Genomic DNA, 21,381 nt, shown 5'->3' on the forward strand with positions numbered 1-21,381 from the left:
ATAGTTGCAGTGAACATTGGTGTACAAGTATCTGTTTATGTTCCTGCTTTCAGTTCTTTTGGGTATATACCTAAGAGTGAATTGCTGAATCATTGGTAATTCTATCCTTAACTTTTTGAGGAACCACCAGAGTGTTTTTCACGGTGGCTTTACCGTTTTACAGTTCCACCAGCAATGAATGTTGTTGTTGTTAGGTGTTGTTGAGTTGGTTCTGACTCATAGTGACCCTCTGTACGACAAACAGAACAAAACACTGCCCAGTCCTATGCCATCCTCACAGTCATTGCTGTATTTCAGTCCGCTGTCGAAGCCATCTCCTGGAAGGTCTTCCTCTTTTTTGCTGATCCTCTACTTTACCAAGCATGACGTCCTTCTCCAGGGAGTGGTCCCTCCTGATATTATGTACAAAGTATGTGAGACGATACCTTGCCATTCTCGCTTCCAAGGAGCATCCTGGCTGTGCTTCTTCCAAGATAGATTTGTTCATTCTTCTGGTAGTCATGGTATATTCAGTATTCTTCAACACTGTAATTCAAAGGCCTCAGTTGTTCTTTGGTCTTCTTTATTCATTGTCCAGCTTTCACATGCCTACAAGGCGACTGAAAACACCATGGCTTGGGTCAGGCGCACCTTAGTCCTCAAAATGACGCCTGCTTTTTCACGCTTTCAAGAGGTCATTTAAAGCAGATTTGCCCAATGCAATACGTCATTTGGTTTCTTGACATTGGCATTGATTGTGGATCCAAATAAAATGAAATCCTTGACAGCTTCAGTCTTTTTCTGTTTATCATGATGTTGCTTATTGGTCCAGTTGAGAGGATTTTTCTTTTCTTGAGGTGTAATCCATACCGAAGGCTGTGGTCTTTGATCTTCGTCAGTAAGTGCTTCAGGTCCTCTTCACTTGCAGCAAGCAAGGTTGTGTCATCTGCATATCTTTCCCCCCAGAATACGAATAGCTTTGTTGCTTAGAAAGATTGAAACTGTTTAATATAAAGAATTAAATATACATATGTGTGCGTTTATGAGAAAGAGAAATCACTGAAATTCCAGCTAATATTTTGGTATTTAGCCTTTGTAAATATTTTTCTTTTTGCCTAGATACCTATTTGGATATTGGATATCTATATGGTTTTACATAAATGAAATCATACCATTCATCTGTTGCATGCTTTTTTGGCTCAACTCTACGTCATGGACATCTTAGCATATCAGTGGAGATCCTCGTCTTCACTTTTCATGGCTGCGGAGGATTTTCTTGTGTGGGTGGCTCTGATGTAAACAATCCTTTTTAATGGAAATGTTGGTGTGCAGTTTTTGACCCTGTTAATAATGCGGTGATAAATATCTTTGCATGTAGATCTTAGCATTTTTATTTCTGGACATCCATTACTAAGAATTTTTAGATGTACAGCTATGGGTCAGAAGTTAAATATATTACCAACTTTAATCCATGTTGGAAGCTGCTTTCTAGAGCGGTGGTTTGCTGAATGACTGCAGGGGTAGCCGTGGATTTCTGTGCAGTCTCCCAGGTCTGATGCATATTCCCTGTGAGGGGCTGGGCTGCCTGACCTCTACCCCAAGTGATCCAGGCCTGCTTCTCCATTCCGCCCCCAGAATGCCGTCCGTGTTCCACGGGACTTTGAGGGCTGCAGTGTCCTGCGCAAGTACCTAGGCCAGCTCCACTACCTGCAGAGTCGGGTCCCCATGGGCTTGGGCCAAGAGGCTGCTGTTGCTGTCACCTGGTGAGACCTGGCAGCAGCAGGGCTGGCGGGGACCCTGGGGAGTGTCTGGGTGGGGGGATGCACTTTCTCTTGCCTGGGCTCTGGCCAGCCCCTTCCCTCAAGTTGACCGGATAGCATGTCTGCAGGACAGAGATCTTCTCAGGCAAATCTGTGGCCCATGAGGACATCAAGTATGAGCAGGCCTGCATTCTCTACAACCTTGGTGAGCTGCCTGACCCCTTTCAGCCTTTCCTCATGGCCCTGCCTCCCAGCCCTGCTGACCTAGGGTCTCAGCTTAGCAGCCAGCCACAAAGGCAGTGGGCTGATGGAAGGAACCTGGATTCTCACCCTTCCACGTCCTTCCCCACAGCTCTGCCAGCTCCTTTGCTGGGCTGGCTGCCATACTGTGGCCATTGTGTACTCCGGCCAGGAGAGATGACCTCCTTTCTGCTCTGGACCTTCCCTATTGCTCCTTGGCTTTGGGTTGCTTCAGGCAGAGAGAATAAGGCTAGCCTAAAAGGTCCCCTTCTTTCACCCCTGATGGCCCATCATCAGCCTGCTTAGGGGAGATGCATGGGGAGCCCCAGGGTCCTGTGTGGGCATTCCTGAAGCTTCAGGACTGGACCCCTGGGCTGGGGACTATTGAGGGAAGCCCCTCAGTCCTCTACCCCCTAGCAGCTGCCTGGTACAGAATGGGAGACTGAGGAGCTTGGCCTGACTGCTGAGTTTCCCCATTTGCTCCAACTTTGGTGTCCGTGGACTCCCGGCCCGGTTCCCAGACTCCTGTTTTCCTGATCATGGATGACAGCCTTGTCCCCCTCTGCCTCACGCTTGGCATAGGTCAAGCAGCCTAGGGGAGCAGCCCAGGCTTGTCCTGATACCATGTCCTCTGCCTCCCCAGGAGCACTGCACTCCATGCTGGGGGCCATGGACAAGCGGGTATCTGAGGAGGTAAGGAGGGGAGGGGTGGTGGGTGGGACATATGGACTTAGCAGGGAGTGGCGCTGAGTGGGTCGGCCAAGGGAGTGACACAGGTAGCTGTCTGGCTCTGCCTTCAGCCATCCTCCCCTCCTCCTCCTCCCAGGGCATGAAGGTCTCCTGCACCCACTTCCAGTGTGCAGCCGGTGCCTTTGCCTACCTGCGCGAGCACTTCCCTCAGGCCTTCAGCGTTGACATGAGCCGCCAGATCCTCACTCTCAATGTCAACCTCATGCTGGTGAGGAGGAGACGGTCGGGACAGGACAGCTAGGGCTGGGCCCCGGGCCGCGCCGTGTCTCAGCGGGCATTAAGGGACAGGCAGGGGGCCTTGGCTTTGGTCTTTTGAGTTCTAAGGTGGACCAGGAACAGGGCTGTGCTTCTTGGAGTCAGGGAGGCTAGAGGAGAGGGGATCCCTGTGGCCCACCCCCTGGGGACGAGCAGGTCTCGGGGAGCGAGGAGTGTACCTGCATTTGTTGTCCCAGGGCCAGGCTCAGGAGTGCCTCTTGGAGAAGTCGATGTTGGACAACAGGAAGAGCTTTCTGGTGGCCCGCATCAGTGCCCAGGTAGGGGCAGGGGTAGGTGGCGGCCCTCTAGGGACTGAGGGCAGGCCTCTGGCTTACTCCAGATCCTCTGCTGACTGGGCCCCCAGGTTGTGGATTACTACAAGGAGGCATGCCGTGCCTTAGAGAACCCCGACACTGCCTCACTGCTGGGCCGGATCCAGAAGGACTGGAAGAAGCTGGTGCAGATGAAGATCTACTACTTTGCAGCTGTGGCTCATGTGAGGGCACCACAGCCACAGGGGCAAGCTGGGCTGAGCTGCCACAGCCCGGGAACAGGTGGTGATGTCTCTTCTTCTTTCCAGCTGCACATGGGGAAGCAGGCAGAGGAGCAGCAGAAGTTTGGGGAGCGGGTGAGTAAGCTGAGGCAAGGAGGGGTTGCAGGACTGGCTCCAGCTCGTTAGTGAGACCCTGGTACAGTCCTTCCTTTACATGGACCAAGTGGTCTTCTGTCTCACCCCCACGTCACTGGCCACCACTCTGCCGTAGGACTAGTGTTTCTTCATGTGTTGTGTCCTCCATGCAGCCCTCATTCCCAGGAGTCTGAGGTGGCGTGGTGGGCTCCCCATGGCTGGATAGCTGGTTGGAAGTGTAAGCTGTAGGGCAGCAGGGTGTGATGCTAACCTTGGTGCCGTTGGCTGGGCTGGCACCTGGATGTCTCTTCAGCTCCTTGTCTTTTACGGGGATACCTGATGGCAGGGCTAGGTGGGGGGAGGCAGGAGGGAGTTGGGGCCCAAGTGGGAAGGACAGACCAGGCTCTGTCCCCTGCAGGTTGCATACTTCCAGAGTGCCCTGGACAAGCTCAATGAAGCCATCAAGTTGGCCAAGGTAAAGTTGAGGAAGGGCCTGGCTGGCTATCAGCCTGGCTGTCCCCTCAAACCCCTGAGGGTACATGGTTGGGTAGAAGCCTGGCGGGGACTTGGCTGGTGCTGAGGCCCCACCCCTATTCCTACCCGACAGGGCCAGCCTGACACTGTGCAAGATGCACTTCGCTTCGCTATGGATGTCATTGGAGGAAAGTGAGTCTGTGGGGTGGCTTGAGAATGGCCCTGGTTCACTCTAGTCCTGAAGGGTCATCCCCCTGCCTGCATTTTTGGGAGGCTGGGTCCTAGATCTGTGCTGACCGCCAGGGCTCCCTACTCCCCCTGTCCCAGGTACAATTCTGCCAAAAAGGACAACGACTTCATCTACCATGAGGCGGTCCCAGCACTGGACACCCTTCAACCTGTAAAAGGTCTGGGAACTGAGGAGAGGCTGAGGGTTGGGGTAGGGCTGAAGATGGGGGGCTAGAACAGAGCCACAGACTCCATCCAGGGCTCTGTGTGGGCCTTAACACCACAGTTCTTTTCCCCAGGAGCCCCGTTGGTGAAGCCTTTGCCAGTGAACCCCACAGACCCTGCTGTCACAGGCCCTGATATCTTCGCCAAACTGGTGCCCATGGCTGCCCATGAGGCCTCATCACTGTACAGGTGGGTGGGCGGGCTGGCCCTAATCCTTAGCATAGGTGGGCTCGGGGTATCTCTAGAGACCACAAACCTCCAGCAACTGCTCTCTCGCTTCCCCGGCAGTGAGGAAAAGGCCAAGCTGCTTCGGGAAATTATGGCCAAGATCGAGGACAAGAATGAGGTCCTGGAGTGAGTGCAGGCCAGGGGGTGGAAGGTGTGGGGGGCACACACCAGACTTGTCTGGGGTCCCAGCGCCACTTTGTGCTGGCAAGGAGTAGTGAACGGTCTGCTTATGCAGAGGATTTTCTAGCTCTACGCCTACCCGCCATCCCTTGGGCCTTGTGGGCTGGATTTGGGAGGTGAGAGTTACTGTCTTGGGAGGAGGATGTCCCTTGTGTTTCATTTTTCAGTGGGTGCGGATCAGGCTAGATCTGGTGTGGAGATGGGTTGGGGATGGAGAGTTGCCACCTGCAGACTTCAGGCCTGCTTCGGTAGTGTGGAGGCTGCCCTGGCAGGTACCCTTCACATGGGGCGGATGGTGTCAGTGCCCGCCTCGTCCTGTTGCCTCCACAGCCAGTTCATGGATTCTATGCAGCTGGATCCCGAGACAGTGGACAACCTTGATGCATACAGTCACATCCCACCACAGCTCATGGAGAAGTGTGCAGCTCTCAGCGTCCGGCCCGACACCGTCAGGAACCTCGTCCAGTCCATGCAAGGTGAACAAGGGCCAGAGCAAGCGGGTGGTGGGCGGGAACGAACGTGGAAGCCACACCTCACCAGGCCGTGGCAAAAGCAGCGGCCCCCACGGATCGCAGTGCTGTGTGTGACCAGAGCTCAGCCAACATTGGGGCTGCACACACGCCCCCAACAGCAGACATTTGAGTGGGGCCTGGTCTGCCTGCCTCAGGGGCTGTGTCTCTCCCCCGCCTCGCAGTGCTGTCGGGCGTGTTCACGGATGTGGAGGCCTCCCTGAAGGACATCAGGGACCTGCTGGAGGAGGATGAGCGGCTAGAGCAGAAGTTCCAGGAGGCAGTGGGCCAGGCGGGGGCCAGCCCAGCAGCCCCAACGGCTGAGCTGGCGGAGGTGCGGCGAGAGTGGGCCAAATACATGGAGGTCCATGAGAAGGCCTCCTTCACCAACAGTGAGCTGCACCGAGCCATGAATCTGCACGTTGGCAACCTGCGCCTGCTTAGCGGGCCTCTGGACCAGGTCCGGGCTGCCCTGCCCACCCCAGCCCTCACTGCAGGTGAGCCGTGCCCACCCCATGGGGAGACATGGAGCTGGGGCTTCTCCAGCCTCAATGACCACTGCTGTCCGCAGAGGACAAGGCCGTGCTGCAGAACCTGAAACGCATCCTGGCTAAGGTGCAGGAGATGCGGGACCAGCGCGTGTCCCTGGAGCAGCAGCTGCGTGAGCTTATCCAGAAAGATGACATCACTGCCTCTCTCGTCACCACAGACCACTCAGAAATAAAGGTAGGGGGCAGGCAGGGTAGGGGGCTCTATGGGGGCCCCACCCTTAGATGGTAAGGCCATGAGTGTTCTTCTCCCACATACTCCCTCAGAAGCTGTTTGAGGAGCAGCTGAAGAAGTATGACCAGCTGAGGGTGTACCTGGAGCAGAACCTGGCAGCCCAGGACAACGTCCTCCGAGCACTGACAGAGGCCAATGTGCAGTATGCAGCCGTGCGGCGGGTACTCAGCGAACTGGACCACAAGTCAGTGCCTGGCCCCTGTGCCTCTGCCTGCTGTCTCGCCCTCTGCCTGCCCCTCACCTCAGGTTGGCCTTCTGCCCGGCCAGGTGGAACTCCACTCTGCAGACCTTGGTGGCCTCCTATGAAGCCTATGAGGACCTGATGAAGAAGTCCCAGGAAGGCAAAGACTTCTATGCAGACCTGGAGAGCAAGGTGGCTACTCTCCTGGAACGAGCCCAGTCCACCTGCCAGGCCCGTGAGGCTGCCCGCCAGCAGCTCCTAGACAGGTGGGTGTGACCTCTAGGCTGTGGTGTGGCTCCAGGCCAGGCTTGGGCTTGGCTGATGGGTGCCTGGCCTCACTCCTTCCCTGCCCCACAGGGAGCTGAAGAAGAAACCACCACCTCGGCCCACAGCCCCAAAGCCACTGCTGCCCCGCAGGGAGGAGGGTGAGGTGGTGGAGACAGGAGACCTGCCCGAGGAGCTGCGCAGCCTGCCCCCTGACATGGTGGCTGGCCCACGGCCATCAGACACCTTCCTGGGAACAGCTACCCCGCTCCACTTTTCTCCCAGTCCCTTCCCCGGCTCCGCAGGCCCAGGACCCCACTATCTTTCAAGCCCTTTGCCCCCTGGTACCTACTTGGGCTCTACCCCAATGTTGCAGCCCAGGCCTCCCCATGCCCTGGGGCACCCTGCAATGGCCGTGGCTCCCGGGCCTGCCCACTATCCCAACCCTGCCTATACTCCAGAGCTGGGCCTTGTGCCCCGATCATCCCCCCAGCATGGTGTGGTGAGCAGTCCCTACGGAGGGGTGGGGCCACCCCTACCAGTTGCAGCTCTGCCCTCAGCCCCACCTCCCCAGTTCTCAGGCCCTGAGTTGGCCATGGGGGTCCGGCCAGCCACCACCACAGTAGACAGTGTCCAGGCCCCCATTCCCAGCCATATGGCACCAAGGCCAAACCCTGCCCCTGCTCCTGCCCAGCCCTGCTTCCCAGTGCCCCCACCACAGCCATTGAGCACACCATACACCTACACTGTGGGGGCCAAGCAACCCCTCACAGCACCCCCAGCCCAGCACCACTTTCCTCCCAGCATCCCCACAGGTTTTCCAGCCCCGAGGGTTGGGCCCCAGCCCCATCCCTCACGAGCAGCGTTTCGACCACAGGCCCCCCAGCAGCCCCTTGCACTCCAGCATCCACAGCTCTTCCCTCCCCAGGCTCCAGGGCCCCTTCCCCCCCAGGCCCCAGGGCCCCTTCCCCCCCAGGTCCCAGGGCCCCTTCCTCCCCAGGCCACCTTTCCCTTTGCTCCTCAGCCTGGTGTCCTTGGGCAGCTGCCACCCCCTCTGCATACCCAGCTGTACCCAGGCCCCACTCAAGACCCTCTGCCCCCCCACTCGGGGGCTCTGCCCTTCCCCAGTCCTGGCCCCCCCCAGCCTCCCCATCCCACCTTGGCATATGGTCCTGTCCCATCCCCCAGGCCCCTAGGCCCCCAGGCAGCTGCTCTCTCCATTCGAGGCCCCCCACCTGTCAGCCAGCCAGCCCCCAGTCCCCACCTGGTGCCTTCCCCTGCCCCGTCACCAGGGCCTGGCCAGGGAGCCCCTCGGCCTCCTGCAGCAGAGCTGCCCCCATGCCTGCGCCGAGGCTCTACGGCCGCAGACCTGCTCTCCTCCAGCCCTGAGAGCCAGCACAGTGGCTCTCAGCCTCCGGGAGGTGGGCAGCCCCTGCTGCAGCCCACCAAGGTGGATGCAGCAGAGGGCCGTCGGCCCCAGGCCCTGCGACTGATTGAGCAGGACCCCTACGAGCATCCTGAGAGGCTTCGGCAGTTGCAACAAGAGCTGGAGGCCTTTCGGGGCCAGCTGGGGGATGCAGGGGCCCTGGACACCGTCTGGCGGGAGCTGCAAGACGCACAGGAGCATGATGCCCGTGGCCGTTCCATTGCCATTGCCCGATGCTACTCACTGAAGAACCGGCACCAGGATGTCATGCCCTACGACAGTAACCGGGTGGTGCTGCGCTCGGGCAAGGACGACTACATCAATGCCAGCCGTGTGGAGGAGCTCTCGCCATACTGCCCGCCGTTGGTGGCCACCCAGGCCCCACTGCCTGGCACAGCAGCTGACTTCTGGCTTATGGTGCATGAACAAAAAGTGTCCATCATTGTTATGCTGGTGTCTGAGGCTGAGATGGAGAAGGTGAGAGGTTGGGTGGGTGCCCATGATGTAGGGGGTTGGAGGGACCCTGGCAAACCAGCTGTAACTGCCTGCCTGTTTGCCTTACAGCAAAAGGTGACACGCTACTTCCCCACGGAGAGGGGCCAGTCCATGGTGCATGGGGCCCTGAGCCTGGCCCTGAGCAGTGTCCGCACCACTGAAACCCACGTAGAGCGCGTGCTGAGCCTGCAGTTCCGGGACCAGAGCCTCAAGCGCTCCCTTGTGCATCTGCACTTCCCCACCTGGCCTGAGTTGTGCGTCAGCCCCCTGGATGGTGGTTGGGGTGGTGTTGAGCTGTCTGTTCCTTTGTGAAGGGATGAGAGGGACGGGCCTGGTCAGGCCTAGCTCATGGGCCCTACCCCACCTCGTCCCACAGAGGCCTCCCTGACAGCCCCAGCAACCTGCTGCGCTTCATCCAGGAGGTGCATGCACATTACCTGCACCAGCGGCCCCTGCACACACCCATCGTTGTGCACTGCAGGTAAGGGGTGGGCAGCAGCCTGAGGGCCCCCGTGGGCTCTTGGCCTGGCCTTATTCACCTCCCTCCCTGCTGCAGCTCCGGTGTAGGCCGCACAGGAGCCTTCGCCCTGCTGTATGCTGCTGTGCAGGAGGTGGAAGCTGGGAATGGGATCCCGGAGCTGCCTCAGCTGGTGCGGCGCATGCGGCAGCAGAGGAAACACATGCTGCAGGAAAAGGTGAGGGCCTGGGCAGGCAGGTGCTAGGGTCTCTGCCCAGGGCAGCAGGCCTTGCCCAGCTGACCTGGCCACATGCATCCCTGCAGCTGCACCTGAGGTTCTGCCACGAGGCGGTGGTAAGGCACGTGGAACAGGTCCTGCAGCGCCACGGCCTGCCCCCTCCCTGCAAACCCTTGGCCAGCACAGGTGTCACCCAGAAGGTGAGGAAGGAGCCAGTGAAGGGCTGTTGGCCCAGCCACCGCTTCTTGGCACCCCCCATCCTCACCCATGTCTCTTATCAGAATCACCTGCCTCAGGATTCCCAGGACCTAGTCCTTGGCGGAGACGTGCCCATCAGCTCTATCCAGGCCACCATCGCCAAGCTCAGCATCCGGCCTCCTGGAGGCTTGGAGTCCCCAGCTGCTAGTCTGCCAGGCCCTGCAGAGCCCCCAGGCCTGCCTCCACCCAGCCTCACAGAGTCCACTCAGCTTCCTTCCTCATCCCCACCCCCTCCCTCGTCCCCCCTGCCTGAGGTCCCCCAGCCGGAGGAGGAGCTGTCGGTGCCTAAAGCCCCCAGCCCGGGGCCCCCCTCATCCTCCCTGGAGCTGCTGGCCTCCTTGACCCCCGAGGCTTTCTCCCTGGACAGCTCCTTGAGGGGAAAGCAGCGGATGAGCAAGCAGAACTTTTTGCAGGCCCATAATGGGCAGGGTCTTCGGGCTGCCCGGCCCGCTGATGACCCCCTCAGCCTTCTGGATCCGCTGTGGACGCTCAACAAGACCTGAACAGGTTCCTCCACCTCGACCTTACACTACATCGTCTCCAGCACCCACTTGTCTATGTCCAGCAGGGCCCTCAGGTGGACATGGCCCCTGTCCCCGTTCCTGCTGCCTTCAGCCCAGGCCTGGCTCAGCCTGCACCCCTACCCACAGAGGTGCATCATGGGCCTCGGGCCAGGTTCTGCCCCTTCGTGGGACATTTTTTCAGCTCTTTGCTATTGAAATAATAAATCAACCCGTTCTGTGGCCAGTGTCCGAGTCCATGTGGTGTTGCAGGATCCTGGGCCTCAATGGTACCATGTGAAATTTTCTGACACTAGGTAGGGCCACAGTTGCTTTTCAGCTCTGAAATGGTTAAAGAGGTCCTTATCTCTGCCCTCACTCCACAGCTACCCCTGTAGCTGTATACCCTTCTTGGACAGTACGTGCCTGGGCACAAGGAGTGGAAAGTGAGGCAGGGGCTCCTCTCCTGGAAGAAGCAAGTACCTCACCAGGCCCACAGCAGAGGTGATTTTTAAAAAAAGTTTATTGGATGCAGGACAGATACACTCAGTTCCTCCCCACCAGTCTGGGGCCAGTGCACTGATCCCACAGAGCACACTGGCCCAGTGGTTGCCCTCAGTCCAGCTTCTCCAGCACAGAGGGCACGTACACCAGGCTGAGCTCACTGCCAAAGTTGCAGACAATGGCAGCATTGTCTAGCACCAGGATCTGGCGAGCAGGCTGGGCCTCACTGTTCTTCCCCAGGTAGACTGTCTGCAACAGGTCCCCGTAGTTTAGGTCCCAAAAAGAGACACAGCCCTGGCCACCAGTCACCAGCAGGTTGTCAGAGATGACACCCAAGCTTGCACCACAACCCAGGTCCTAGAGAAGAGGATACAACAGGCTTAGTGTCTGGAATCCTCCCTAAAAACGAGTGAGAATTCTGGGACTGCCTACCTGCTGAATAGAGTAGAGCTTGATGCCTGTGCTGCGGTCCCAGATGCTAATGAGATCATCCAGGCCACTGCTAATGACGCAGGAAGTAGTGCAGGTGAGGGAGGTGACATCCCCACGGTGAGCAAACATGTGGCTGACCCGGCTGCCAGTCAGCACGTCCCACAGGCAGATGGCCCCATCTTGTCCTCCACTGGCCAGCACCATGGTCTGAGGGACAGGCCCAGGGAACGGGGTGACTGCGGTGAAGCATCACCTTGTCAACAAGGGTGTCCCAGTGCCTAGTGGGCAAGGGCCCTCCCTCTGCCTCCTGGAAGGCCCCTGGGGGCCTGTCAGAGCCAAGGGCCTTAAGCCTGGCTTGGTGTCACCCCCACAAGCCCCTCACCTGGTCAATGTACACGGTGGTGATGGCCCCCGAGTGGCCCTGCAGGGTGAAGAGGCAGCACGAGTCCTCCAGACGGAACACCTGGGACAGGGCAGACAGACATCACCTTCAGACTCTGGGATTTTCCAAACTAACATTTTGGCCAGGAAGTGCCTTTCAACGTTTATCCAGAACATCTCTAGCCTCTTCCTGAGAAACCCAAATAGCTGCCACCCCCACCACTGGCCATTCCAGCCTAGAGACCACAGCAACGCTCACCCTCAGTGTGTGGTCTTGGCTCCCAGTCACAAGGCGTCCAGCAGCAGCCTTCAGAGCTGTGATGGGCTTCTGGTGTGCACAGGGCACCGTGTGGGTCAAGTGGCAGGCCACTGCATCACTGCTGCTGTACACAGGGGACGTGGGGGCACTGCCCCGCCCTGGGGTCCCTGGGGGTAAGAGACCAAGTGAGGGACTGCTGAGAGCACTTGGCAGGCACCCCTCACGCTCTGCCCACCCCAGGCCCTCTGACCTCTGAACTGCAGGGGGCTGAGGGCAGTGTGGGTCTCCAAGGAGAAGAAATCAAGGGAGCCATTGAGCCGAGCTGCCACAATCCTGAAAGAGAAGAGCACCTGCCAGGGCACCTCTCAGTCCATGGCCTAAAAGCCAGGCACTTGACAGGCTCAGCTCCGCTGGGCACACGGGCAAAAGAGGACAGAAAGGGCTGGTCAGGTTCGGGAAGGGACATGAGGGGCCGTGGCCGAGAGGGAAACACAAGGTGCCAGGAATAAAAGTGGGAGCCAGAGAAGCCAGGCTGCAATCATAACTATCACCCTCTGTGCTTCAGTCTCCTGATCTGTAAAATGGGCTGATGGTATTCACCTCAGAGGGGCTTATGAGCAAGTACCCAGGGGGCATCACGTACAGCGTGTACATTAAAAAAACAGCCAACACATGGAGCGCTCCCCAGCGCAGCCGGGAGTTTAGGTAAGGTTTCCAAGGAGGAAACAGGACCTGGGGCCACAGGAGGAGCTGCTCTCTCACAGGTGTCCCCAGAGGACATTCTCACAGAAAGGCAGCTCCACCCAGCACCTCCCACTCCATTTCCTTCTTCCACAGGAAATGAGTTTCTTCTGCCCAAGAATTCCTAAGCACAGGTAGGACATGGGGACCTTGGCCCAGTGGCCCCACAGCCTTGAAGTGGGTGGGGTTTGAAATCTGACTCCAGCAAAAAGTATTGCCCTCTGCCCACAAATCTGAGGGGCCCACAGCAGGCCTGGGGGAGTCAAAGGACAGGGGGAGGGGAGGCCCCAGTCACCAGAAATCTGGTTGGGTCAGACTGAGACATCAGGGTTTTCCTTGAAGCTAAAAAATAAGTAGCAGAGGATTCCCAATGAGCATTGGAAGGCCACGATGAGCCTGGCCAGGCAAGAGAGCAAGACAGTGGCCAGGGCTGTGCATAACCTGGCGGGGGTGGGAAGCCAGGCAGAGACCAAAAGGCCAGAAGCCAAGTGCACTGAGGCAAAGGACACCTCCACCCCAAATAAAAGCTCCAACTCTAGCTGAGATGGCAGTGCCACCAACAGGCCCACCCCAGGCCCTCTGACCTCTGAACTGCAGGCGGGTTAAGACCGTCAGCAGAGGGCACCTGGCCAGGGCGGAGGCAGCAGAAAAAAAAAAAAAAAAGAAAACAGCCTCCAACAACCAAGGGAAGAAAAGTTCCAAGAGAGTGGTTCTTCTGAAAATACATTTTCTGTAACTGAAGATGCAGCTGAGAAACCCAGAAGTGCCAGCAGTGAAAGGCGAATGAATAACTTCTGGGGTGAAAACGGGAACCTTGTCGTTACTCTCCCTGTCATAGTGGATAAAAGGTTAAGTATTCTAAGCACTTCACATTTTCCTTGTCACTCTCCTGTCAAGGTGGACGACAGCCCTCTGTTCTTAGCTGTAGGTCTCCAAAGGAAAGCCAGGACCCAGGGTCACACCTCAGAGAAAGGAGCCAGGACTCCGTCCTCAGCGTGGCCTGGCACTGAGGCAGGCACCCCAGCGCTCTCACCTTCTGTCAAGGAAAACCAGGGCTGTGATGCCCGAGGAGACTTCCTCGCTGCTGCAGCGTAGCACCCCCTCAATGGCGTCCCAAACCTGCAAGCCAGAGGCTGTGAGCATCTGCTCTCCCACCGTAAGGCCCACAGCCCCTTGCACATACCACGCTCTGCCCACCTCCAGCCACCTTCCCCACCCCCACCCCACCCCGCCCACCTCCAGCCGACCACTGCTCCACCCCCACCCCAACCCTGTCCCTGACCCCGCCCACCTCCAGCCGGCCACTGCTCCGCCCCCAACCCGCCCCGCCCGACCCCGCCCACCTCCAGCCACTCACTGCTCCGCCCCAACCCGCCCCGCCCGCCCCCGCCCACCTCCAGCCGGTCACTGCTCCACCCAAGCCGCCCCGCCCCTGACCCCTCCCACCTCCAACCAGTCACTGCTCCGCCCCCCACCCCAACCCTGTCCCTGACCCCGCCCACCTCCAGCCGACCACTGCTCCGCCCCACCACGATGAGGCTGCCCTGCAGCTCCAGGCTCCAGATGGAGCCGTCTGCACTGGGGGCCCAGATGAGGGAAGGCGAGCCCTTCTCCGGAGGCAAGCCCCCCTCCTCCTCAGGGGCGGGGGGCAGTGCGGGCCCAGGCGACGGTGGGCGCAGGGCTGGCGAGTGGACGGCATCCAGCCCCTCCTCCTGGTACACCCGCTGCACCAGGCGGCTAAAGTCATAGCCCGGGGAGTCCCGAGCGCGGCCACAGCTCGTCCGGTGCCGGGGCTCGGGCTGGGCGGGCTCTGGGGGCTGCTGCCGCGGCTGTGCTGAGAAGTTGGTGTCGATGAGGCAAGTGAGGTCTGGCTGGTCCCCGAAGAGGGAAGGTGGTGGAGGGCGCCGGGGGCGGTGCCGCAGCGGAGGGCTGTCCCCAGACTCCTCCAGGCCACCCTTCCCGCCGTCTGACAGCCGTTCCCAGCTCTCCTGAGCCTCAAACACGCTGCCAACACTACTGTCCTGGCGCTGCCTGCTGGTGGGGCCCAGAGGAGGGTTGAGGCAGGGTGGGAGCATGGGGGAGGGGCAGAGGGAGAGGCGTGGGAGGGAGCTGCACCTACCCAGGGTGTGGGATTCGAGTGAGGCAGTCCCCCGTCTGCGCATCCCACACACAGACGTGGCCCGCCAGACAACAGCTCACCAGCAGCATGCCGTCACTGGCCAGACACTCAATGTCCTGCAGGAGGGGACGGTGTGGTGCTGGTGTGGACCTGGGCCCGGTGCCCCCCACCGCCCACTGCTGCCCTGTGCTCACCATGAGGTGTCCACGCAGCACCAGGGGCACGATCTCTGTCTCTGGCGGTGCGTAGCCATAGTCGTCGCAGGGCAGGTCCCCGCGCTTCCGCCGGCCGGGCCCACCAGGCTGCCCATAGTTTCTCGGGCAGAGCACGCGGTAGAGGCAGAGCAGCAGCAGCACAAGGACAACGCCCGCTGCCAGGCCGAGTGCCGCCACCCTGAGCCAGGCAGAGAGGGGTGGTGAGGCGTGGCCCGGCCCTGGCCTGCCAGCCCTACCCGTCCCTTCACAAGCCTTACTTGTACAGGGTGACATCTCCATGGGCCTGAGCTCCACCTGGTCCCTCAGGGCTGGTCTCCCAGAGCCCACCGCGTACGGTGCCTGGCCTCGCCGGTGGCCAAGCACTTCGGCCATCCTGTGGGTGCCGTCCCTCCAGGGCCTCCCTCGGATTCAGGTGGAGGGTGACAGGGATGACAGGCAGCAGGCTGATGTATCTTGGACAGGAGCAGGTGGGCCTCAGAGGAGACATCTGAGAAGGACAGCTCCCGCTGCTGCCCTCCTCACCCTGGTCCCTCCCTACTCTCCACACAGGACTGGCTCAGAGATCAGCCCTCAGTCCCTGGGCAGTTGGGTCTCTCTGGGGCCCAGCTCTGGCATCCCGACCTTGTTCTGCCACCAACCCCCAAACAGCCACCATCTCAGCTGGGGCTGAAGTCTCGCCTCTCCTGGCACAGAGTGGGTGGCGCCCAGCAGTGGATCTCATTCTGGCCAAGGAGCTGGCAGCTCCCTGTGACTGATTCCCCAGAGCACGAACCCAGGGCCACTTTCTGGGGTTGTGGCTGCTTAGAGTACCAGCTCCCACCTCACAACCTTATGAGTTGTTGTAAGTTATTTGAAACGAAGTGCAGAAATCAAGCCAGGTTCCCCCTTGGTGACCTGAGGGGGAAGTAGCTGCTCTGGGGACAGTGAGCTGGCACCACCAAGCGGGGCTGGGAGCAGCAATCAGCACAGCCCGACTCACCTCTTGGCCAGTGTGATGTTGTAGTAGCTGAAAAGTGTTGGCCAGTGCCGGAAGGACAATTTCCTCCAGAGTTCCTCGTCCTCGGGCCCCCAGGTTACCTCTGGGACTGGGCTGTCATGAACACTGTCTGCTGGACCCATGGGCCCAGATGGCTCCCCTGTCGATGTCTGGTTCTCAGCTGGCTTAGGGGCGTCAGGTGGGAAGATGGAAAAGGCAGGGTCCGGGTGGCTGGCAGGCAGCACACCGCTGGGCACAGGCATGGGGGCCAGGGCACCCTCGCCCAGCGGGCTCTGTTCTGTCACCTGGGCAGTGAGGTAGGTGCGCAGCCCTGCTGGGTCTGTGTACACCAGGATGCCAATCCACACAACAGTGCCGGCCTGCAGTGGAGTGTCAGGGGCTCAGTGGAGTCCCTTGGAGGAAGAGGCAGCCCCAAACCCCAGCAGCCTTGGCCCGCAGGTTGGGAGACAGTGCCAGGGCCTCAGGCCTGGGGGTGGGGAGAGGGCATAGGCCAATCTGCCCTCTTTCTGCTGCCCTGAGTTCCTTCTTCCCCCACACGCGGCCAGTTATCACTGAAGGGCTTGGTCCCTTCTCCATTGTCCCGGTTGAGCCTCCCAGCCTAGAGGTACACTGGAGCACCCTTAGGTTCAACAGAATTGCCCCACCCCTAGCCAGGCCTCAGCTGGGGCCAGAAAACTGCTACCATTCTTGTGGTCAGCATGGCTAGGGGAATCATCTGCCTGACCTGCTCCGGAGGTGCCTAGGGGCCCCAGTCCCTGCAGGGCCCCTGCTTCACTCCCCTCTCACTAACTCCTTAGAGAGGCTCCTCTCCCTCCCACCCAGTCCAGCTGGTGAGTTATTTCACCCAGCATTTCAGATGCCTGCACATTAGGGAGCAGCCAAATGAACTCAGAGCCAGAGAAAACACCCCAGCTAGCAGGCTCCTTCCCTGGGTCAGCTTCAGGCTTCTGGGGAGATGACAGCTCCTCCGGGATGCTGGGGCTGCGTCTCCCAGAGACAGACTCAGCTCCTCAGAAACCAACAGGGTCTGAACAGTTTGGGGGTGGTGGGCAGCTTCACAAAGCTAGGCTTCCAGGGGCCACCAGGGCCTGAGGAGCACCCCCTCCTCCAGGGAAAACTGCAGCCTCAAGAGAGAACCTGACTGCCGGCCTCTGGAGGAGGGCAAGGTGGGGCAGGGTGGCAGGTACCATGATAAGGCGCTGTGCCAGGCGAGTGCGGGCCAGGAAGTAGACGACACGCAACCTCTTGGGGAGCCGCAGGTTTCGGAAGGAGGACGGTTGCAGTGTGATGGTGTGGGGCATGGATGGCCGCACAGCCAGCTGCCGCTCATGGCGTGCTGGCCGCCCCACTGGCTTGGCAGGGGACAGGCAGGCCTCGGGGGGCAGCCGCTTGTTCAGGTCCGCTAGCTGTTGGGGGAGCAGTAGTCAGGGCCTGGGTATGCCGCTGCCCTGCCTGAGGTCTGTGCCTCTTTCATCCAGAGGTTCCCTGAGCACAGTTGGGGCTGAGCAGGGCGGCAGCTGGGGCAGAACTCAGCCCACGCCTACCTCCATCCGGCGGATATCAATGGACAGGACAGTGGTAAAAAACAGCATCTGAAGGAAGAAGTCAGACACCAGGCCCACAACGGCAAAGAGACAGAACTCCTGGAATTAGATGAGAGGGGCACCATGACTTCACAGTCCAGAACCCAGTGAGGCAGCTCCCTGCCTGCAAGCACCTCAGAACCAGAACCTGGTGGGCAGGGCACAGCAGACATGAAGTTGTTGGTAGCTCTCCTGGATCTGGGAGTGGGCAAGGGAGGACAGCACCCGTAGCTCACCACCCCCCCACCAGGGACTCTGCACCTCTGGCCAGAGAGGGCTGAAGGGTAGGCACTCCCCCTAAACCCTCTGGTTTCCCTAGAGAGGACGGGGAGCCTTGTCCAACCTAAACACCTGACACCCATCAGCCTGCTCCCCAAAAAGTCCGCCACTGAGCACCTGACCCCACTCACAACCTACCAGCCAACACCTTCCAGATCCCTGGAGGGACTGATGCTGTGCTAAAACTGACAAAAGGCAGTGTCTCTGGTCTCCAAGCTCTGTCAACAGCTAGCTGGAATTTTCTGATTTAAGTTTTCCTTCCTGCCTTGTTGAGACCTCTGGCAGTCCCCATGGATTCTATTCAAGCAGCAGCACAGTGGCCATTCAGCTCTAATGTCCTAAGGCTGTGTGTGTCCTACAGACCCTGCTCCAGCCCATCTGCCCTCTGATCAACCTCACACCCCAGCAGGCCTAGCAGCCCTGGGGGAAGGGTGGGGAAGAGACAACACTGCCACTCCCTTCCTGCAGCAAGTCCCCCAGCATGCTCAGCAACAGCCTGGGGTCCCAGCTCAGCATAAGGCCACTCCCAGCTCTGCATGGGCCCCACAGCTGAGGGGCTTTGCTAAGAGCAGGTGCCACCTGGGGCAATGGGTGGTAGCCTCCCACAGGGCAGGCGATGTGTCTGGAGACTGCAGCTGTGGATCAGGGTCAAGGTTAGGGTCGGGGCCCACCATGTGCCTGCCTGAGAAGCAGCTGAGCTCCTGACCACACAGCCAGCCACCAGTCCCTGCAGAACCCTGTCAGCCTTGCCCTTGAGCTCCAGCAGCCAGGCTGGCCTCCTGGCTTATGGGAGGAAGGGTAAGAGGATGGGATCAAAGGCAGAGCCTGCCAGAAGCTCAAACCCATAACCGAGCCAGGCATACTGAGTACTTCTGAGCCAGGTATGCCAGGAGCCCCTATACATCCCAGACAACCATCTTAGAAGACAGAGGCCCTGTCTCAGGCAAGGGTGCTTGCGCCAAAGAAGGGCACACCCTGCCCACGGCTGCACCGCTGGGAAACCCTGCAGCTGGTTTCCACACTCACCCAGTCTCCAGCCCAGAGGAAGACGGCATAGCCCTGGGGCCTTACCTGGATGGCAGGCACTAGGGTGAAGTAGCCAATAAGGATGATGCCCAGCTCGGTGGCCATATTCTTCATAATGGACCAGCTCTCGCTGCTTAAGCCTGCAGGGGGCAAGAGGGGCCATGGGGCCAGCACAGCACCTCCCTCCACAGGCCTGCACACAACCTTGCCGTGCTCACAACCTTGAGGCAGCCATTCTACCCAAGTGCCCAACCCTCATGGCCCTGTCAATGCCCCAGCTCCAAGATGCGGCTTCAGTGCCACACAGCTGCTGCAGGGAAGAGGGGGCTTCAAGGCTTGGAGGGACCAGGGGAGACCTAGAATCCTCAGAAGCCAGAAGGAGGATGATGAGACAAGCAAGTCGAGAGGATGGCTGACAACCACCCACTCTATCCACTGCCAGCCTCGACATGCTGTCCTGGTCTACTCCCTATGGGCACAGTCTGTGAGATGTCCTCCTGCCATGTGGCGGAATGGCTTGCAGAACGGGAGGGCTAACTGTGTCCTTCCTCAGAAGTCCCTCCCCACGCTGAGGCCCCGGGCCCCACGCCTTCACACTGTCGCATGTGTAAGGCTCTGAGCCCCTAGCCTGGAGGGCCAGTTCCCCTCATCTCCCATAACTCCATGTCCAGTGCAGGGCCTGGCTCAGCACAGAAGCTGACAGAGGAATGCTGCTGAATGAGTGAATAGCCTGCCTCAGTCCTGTTCCTCACAGAATCAAGGCCAGGAGCAAGAAGTTCAAGACTCCAGGCCTCCAGGGTGGCTCTCTTTTCTCGCTTTCCCTAGAATGCAAAACTCTTACCAGTGAGGCCTGAGTGAACTTTTCTGACAGCTCTAGAGGCAGAGTCTCCAAAGTGACCAGTGTGGCCCCGTGTGGTATAGAAAGGCAGGAAGAGAAAACACCAGGCCCCAGACCAGAAGGAAGGCCACTGCCAAACACAGTAGCCACGAAGCAGAACCTGGTTTGCTCTTTTGTTGACACACAAGCCAGGACAAAGTACAGTCCGGATACTCCACGGCTCTGCAGGGCATGTGCTAAAAAGCTGTCAGGGGCTGGTGGCCCGCTGCACATTACGCTGGAGACCAGAGACAAGGGAGGCTTCTGGGGCTCCGTTTCCTCAGGGAACACAGCAGCAGGAGGAACTGCAGGCATGGCCGTCCTAGGACTTCCCTACCTTTCCACTGTGTTACCTTGGGCAATCCGCAGCTTCACCTCGAGGTCCACTGGGGTTGAGACCACTGACTTGGTGAGCACCAGCACATTCTCCAGCCCAATAACCACCACAAGGTAGGGGAAAATCTCGCTGGGGAGAGAGAAGGTGCAGGACAGTGTGGTGGAGGCCCCCAACACAGGGTTGGTCCTCAGCAGGCTTGGGCCCCTCAGAGGGCTGCTGGCACTCCAGCCTGTAGTGAGGGCTGAATGGCTCCCACAGCACAGGGCAGAAACCCCACCCTCCCAACAAGGCCTCTGTCTACACCACTCTTGGTCTTTAGACAGCCCGTGAAGACTTGTCAGGAGCCTGGTGACCATTCCTGCCTCCATCCAGTCACACAGCAGGAAGAGAGCAGGGGAGGGCCCTGGGGAAAGAACCAGGCCACAGCTCTCCCAGCCCTGCCCACACCAGAGTCTGCCAGCCAAAGGAAATGACCACAGCCAAGGGCCCACAGAAACACCCACAGGCCAGGCCATCATAACTGAATGGAAGGAAGATGAATTTACCCTAAAACCTTATTCATCTTTGTTTTTCTTTTTAAATTTCTCATATAAAAAATTATACATGTATTGTTACGTGATACTAGTTGCAATCCCTACAACGGGACAACATACTTCCCCTTCCCACCCCAGGTTTCCCGTGTCCATCCAACCAGCTCCTGTCCCTTTCTGCCTTCTCACCCTGCCTCCAGACAGGAGCTGCCCATTTGGTCTCGTGTATTTGCTTGGACTAAGAAGCATACTCTTCACGAGTATTATGTTTTATAATCCAGTGTAATCTTTGTCTGAAGAGTGGGCTCCAGGAATGGTTTTAGCTCTGGGTTAACAGAGCGTCCGGGGACCATGGCTTCAAGGACCTGTTCACCTTTGTTGAGAAGCTGAGTTTAAGGGAGAGTAATTGTTGTAAACCAAATTCTATTAGCTATCCTAGGCTACAGTCTCACATTACTGTTGTTGACGTGTACCAATGAGTCATTTCTGGCTCACAGTGACCCTATAAGCCAGAGCAGAACTTCCTAGTTTCCAAGGCTGTAATTTTTATGGAAGCACATCGCTAGACCTTTTTTCCCCATGGCTGGTGGGTTCATACCACCAACTTTTCAGTTAGCAGCTGAGTGCTTAACCATTGCACCACCAGGGCTCCTTCTCGCTTTGCTAGTAACAGACTGTCAGAGACATCTATGCACAAGGAACAACCACTAAGCATACCTGCCAGGGTCTCTGCTGTGGAGACAATGGAAGTGAGGAACCTGAGGAGAGTGCTGCAGAAAGGCATGGGAGGGGGAGGTGCTTAACACTGTCAGGTTCAAGAAAGGAAGCAGACATTTCATGAGACGAATAACAGAAACCACAAAATCGCTTTTGCTTCGATCCTGACTAGCCCAGGTGGGCGAAGAGGCCAATTGGTTAGTAAACCACCAACAGGTGGGTGGGGCCTTGCCAGAGCTGAGGAGACCAAACCAGAGGACCCACTTAGGGAGGGGCTTCCCAAGGGATAAAGGTGCCAAATTATAGGGTGTTGGTATCTTTTAAAA

General features: G+C 58.7%; 2 protein-coding genes across 8 annotated transcripts in view; one reads left to right on the forward strand and one right to left on the reverse strand.

Annotated features, from left to right (window-relative positions):
* PTPN23 (protein tyrosine phosphatase non-receptor type 23) overlaps positions 1–10,300 on the forward strand; it is a 44,361-nt gene extending 34,061 nt beyond the window's left edge. The window contains exons 3-25 of one of the 3 annotated variants that reach the window (XM_049861707.1): positions 1,615–1,742; positions 1,868–1,944; positions 2,623–2,672; positions 2,806–2,937; positions 3,182–3,262; positions 3,349–3,480; positions 3,565–3,612; positions 4,031–4,087; positions 4,220–4,278; positions 4,414–4,493; positions 4,614–4,728; positions 4,828–4,893; positions 5,278–5,423; positions 5,642–5,953; positions 6,028–6,182; positions 6,272–6,423; positions 6,507–6,686; positions 6,778–8,587; positions 8,675–8,859; positions 8,982–9,086; positions 9,162–9,300; positions 9,387–9,500; positions 9,582–10,300. In XM_049861707.1, coding sequence (XP_049717664.1) covers positions 1,615–1,742; positions 1,868–1,944; positions 2,623–2,672; positions 2,806–2,937; positions 3,182–3,262; positions 3,349–3,480; positions 3,565–3,612; positions 4,031–4,087; positions 4,220–4,278; positions 4,414–4,493; positions 4,614–4,728; positions 4,828–4,893; positions 5,278–5,423; positions 5,642–5,953; positions 6,028–6,182; positions 6,272–6,423; positions 6,507–6,686; positions 6,778–8,587; positions 8,675–8,859; positions 8,982–9,086; positions 9,162–9,300; positions 9,387–9,500; positions 9,582–10,061 — 4,803 coding nt within the window. In that variant the 3' untranslated portion in view covers positions 10,062–10,300. Of the gene's footprint in view, positions 1–1,614; positions 1,743–1,867; positions 1,945–2,622; positions 2,673–2,805; positions 2,938–3,181; positions 3,263–3,348; positions 3,613–4,030; positions 4,088–4,219; positions 4,279–4,413; positions 4,494–4,613; positions 4,729–4,827; positions 4,894–5,277; positions 5,424–5,641; positions 5,954–6,027; positions 6,183–6,271; positions 6,424–6,506; positions 6,687–6,777; positions 8,588–8,674; positions 8,860–8,981; positions 9,087–9,161; positions 9,301–9,386; positions 9,501–9,581 lie in introns of all 3 variants that reach the window. The other 2 variants (XM_049861705.1, XM_049861706.1) reach the window with 2 other exon arrangements.
* Positions 10,301–10,557: 257 nt separating this feature from the next.
* SCAP (SREBF chaperone) overlaps positions 10,558–21,381 on the reverse strand; it is a 109,169-nt gene continuing 98,345 nt past the window's right edge. For 4 of the 5 annotated variants that reach the window (XM_049861888.1, XM_049861891.1, XM_049861889.1 and 1 more), the window contains 15 exons: positions 19,825–19,937; positions 18,640–18,734; positions 17,251–17,349; positions 16,894–17,112; positions 15,689–16,065; positions 14,967–15,161; positions 14,689–14,887; positions 14,495–14,610; positions 13,878–14,409; positions 13,409–13,494; positions 11,885–11,967; positions 11,635–11,801; positions 11,377–11,457; positions 10,995–11,201; positions 10,558–10,919 (listed from right to left, as the gene is read on the reverse strand). In XM_049861888.1, the coding sequence (XP_049717845.1) occupies positions 10,674–10,919; positions 10,995–11,201; positions 11,377–11,457; positions 11,635–11,801; positions 11,885–11,967; positions 13,409–13,494; positions 13,878–14,409; positions 14,495–14,610; positions 14,689–14,887; positions 14,967–15,161; positions 15,689–16,065; positions 16,894–17,112; positions 17,251–17,349; positions 18,640–18,734; positions 19,825–19,937 (2,815 nt within the window). In that variant the 3' untranslated portion in view covers positions 10,558–10,673. The remainder of the gene's footprint in view (positions 10,920–10,994; positions 11,202–11,376; positions 11,458–11,634; positions 11,802–11,884; positions 11,968–13,408; positions 13,495–13,877; positions 14,410–14,494; positions 14,611–14,688; positions 14,888–14,966; positions 15,162–15,688; positions 16,066–16,893; positions 17,113–17,250; positions 17,350–18,639; positions 18,735–19,824; positions 19,938–21,381) is intronic. The other variant, XM_049861890.1, reaches the window with a different exon arrangement.

Source organism: Elephas maximus, chromosome 20 (assembly GCF_024166365.1).
Source record: "Elephas maximus indicus isolate mEleMax1 chromosome 20, mEleMax1 primary haplotype, whole genome shotgun sequence".
Lineage (NCBI taxonomy): Eukaryota > Metazoa > Chordata > Mammalia > Proboscidea > Elephantidae > Elephas > Elephas maximus.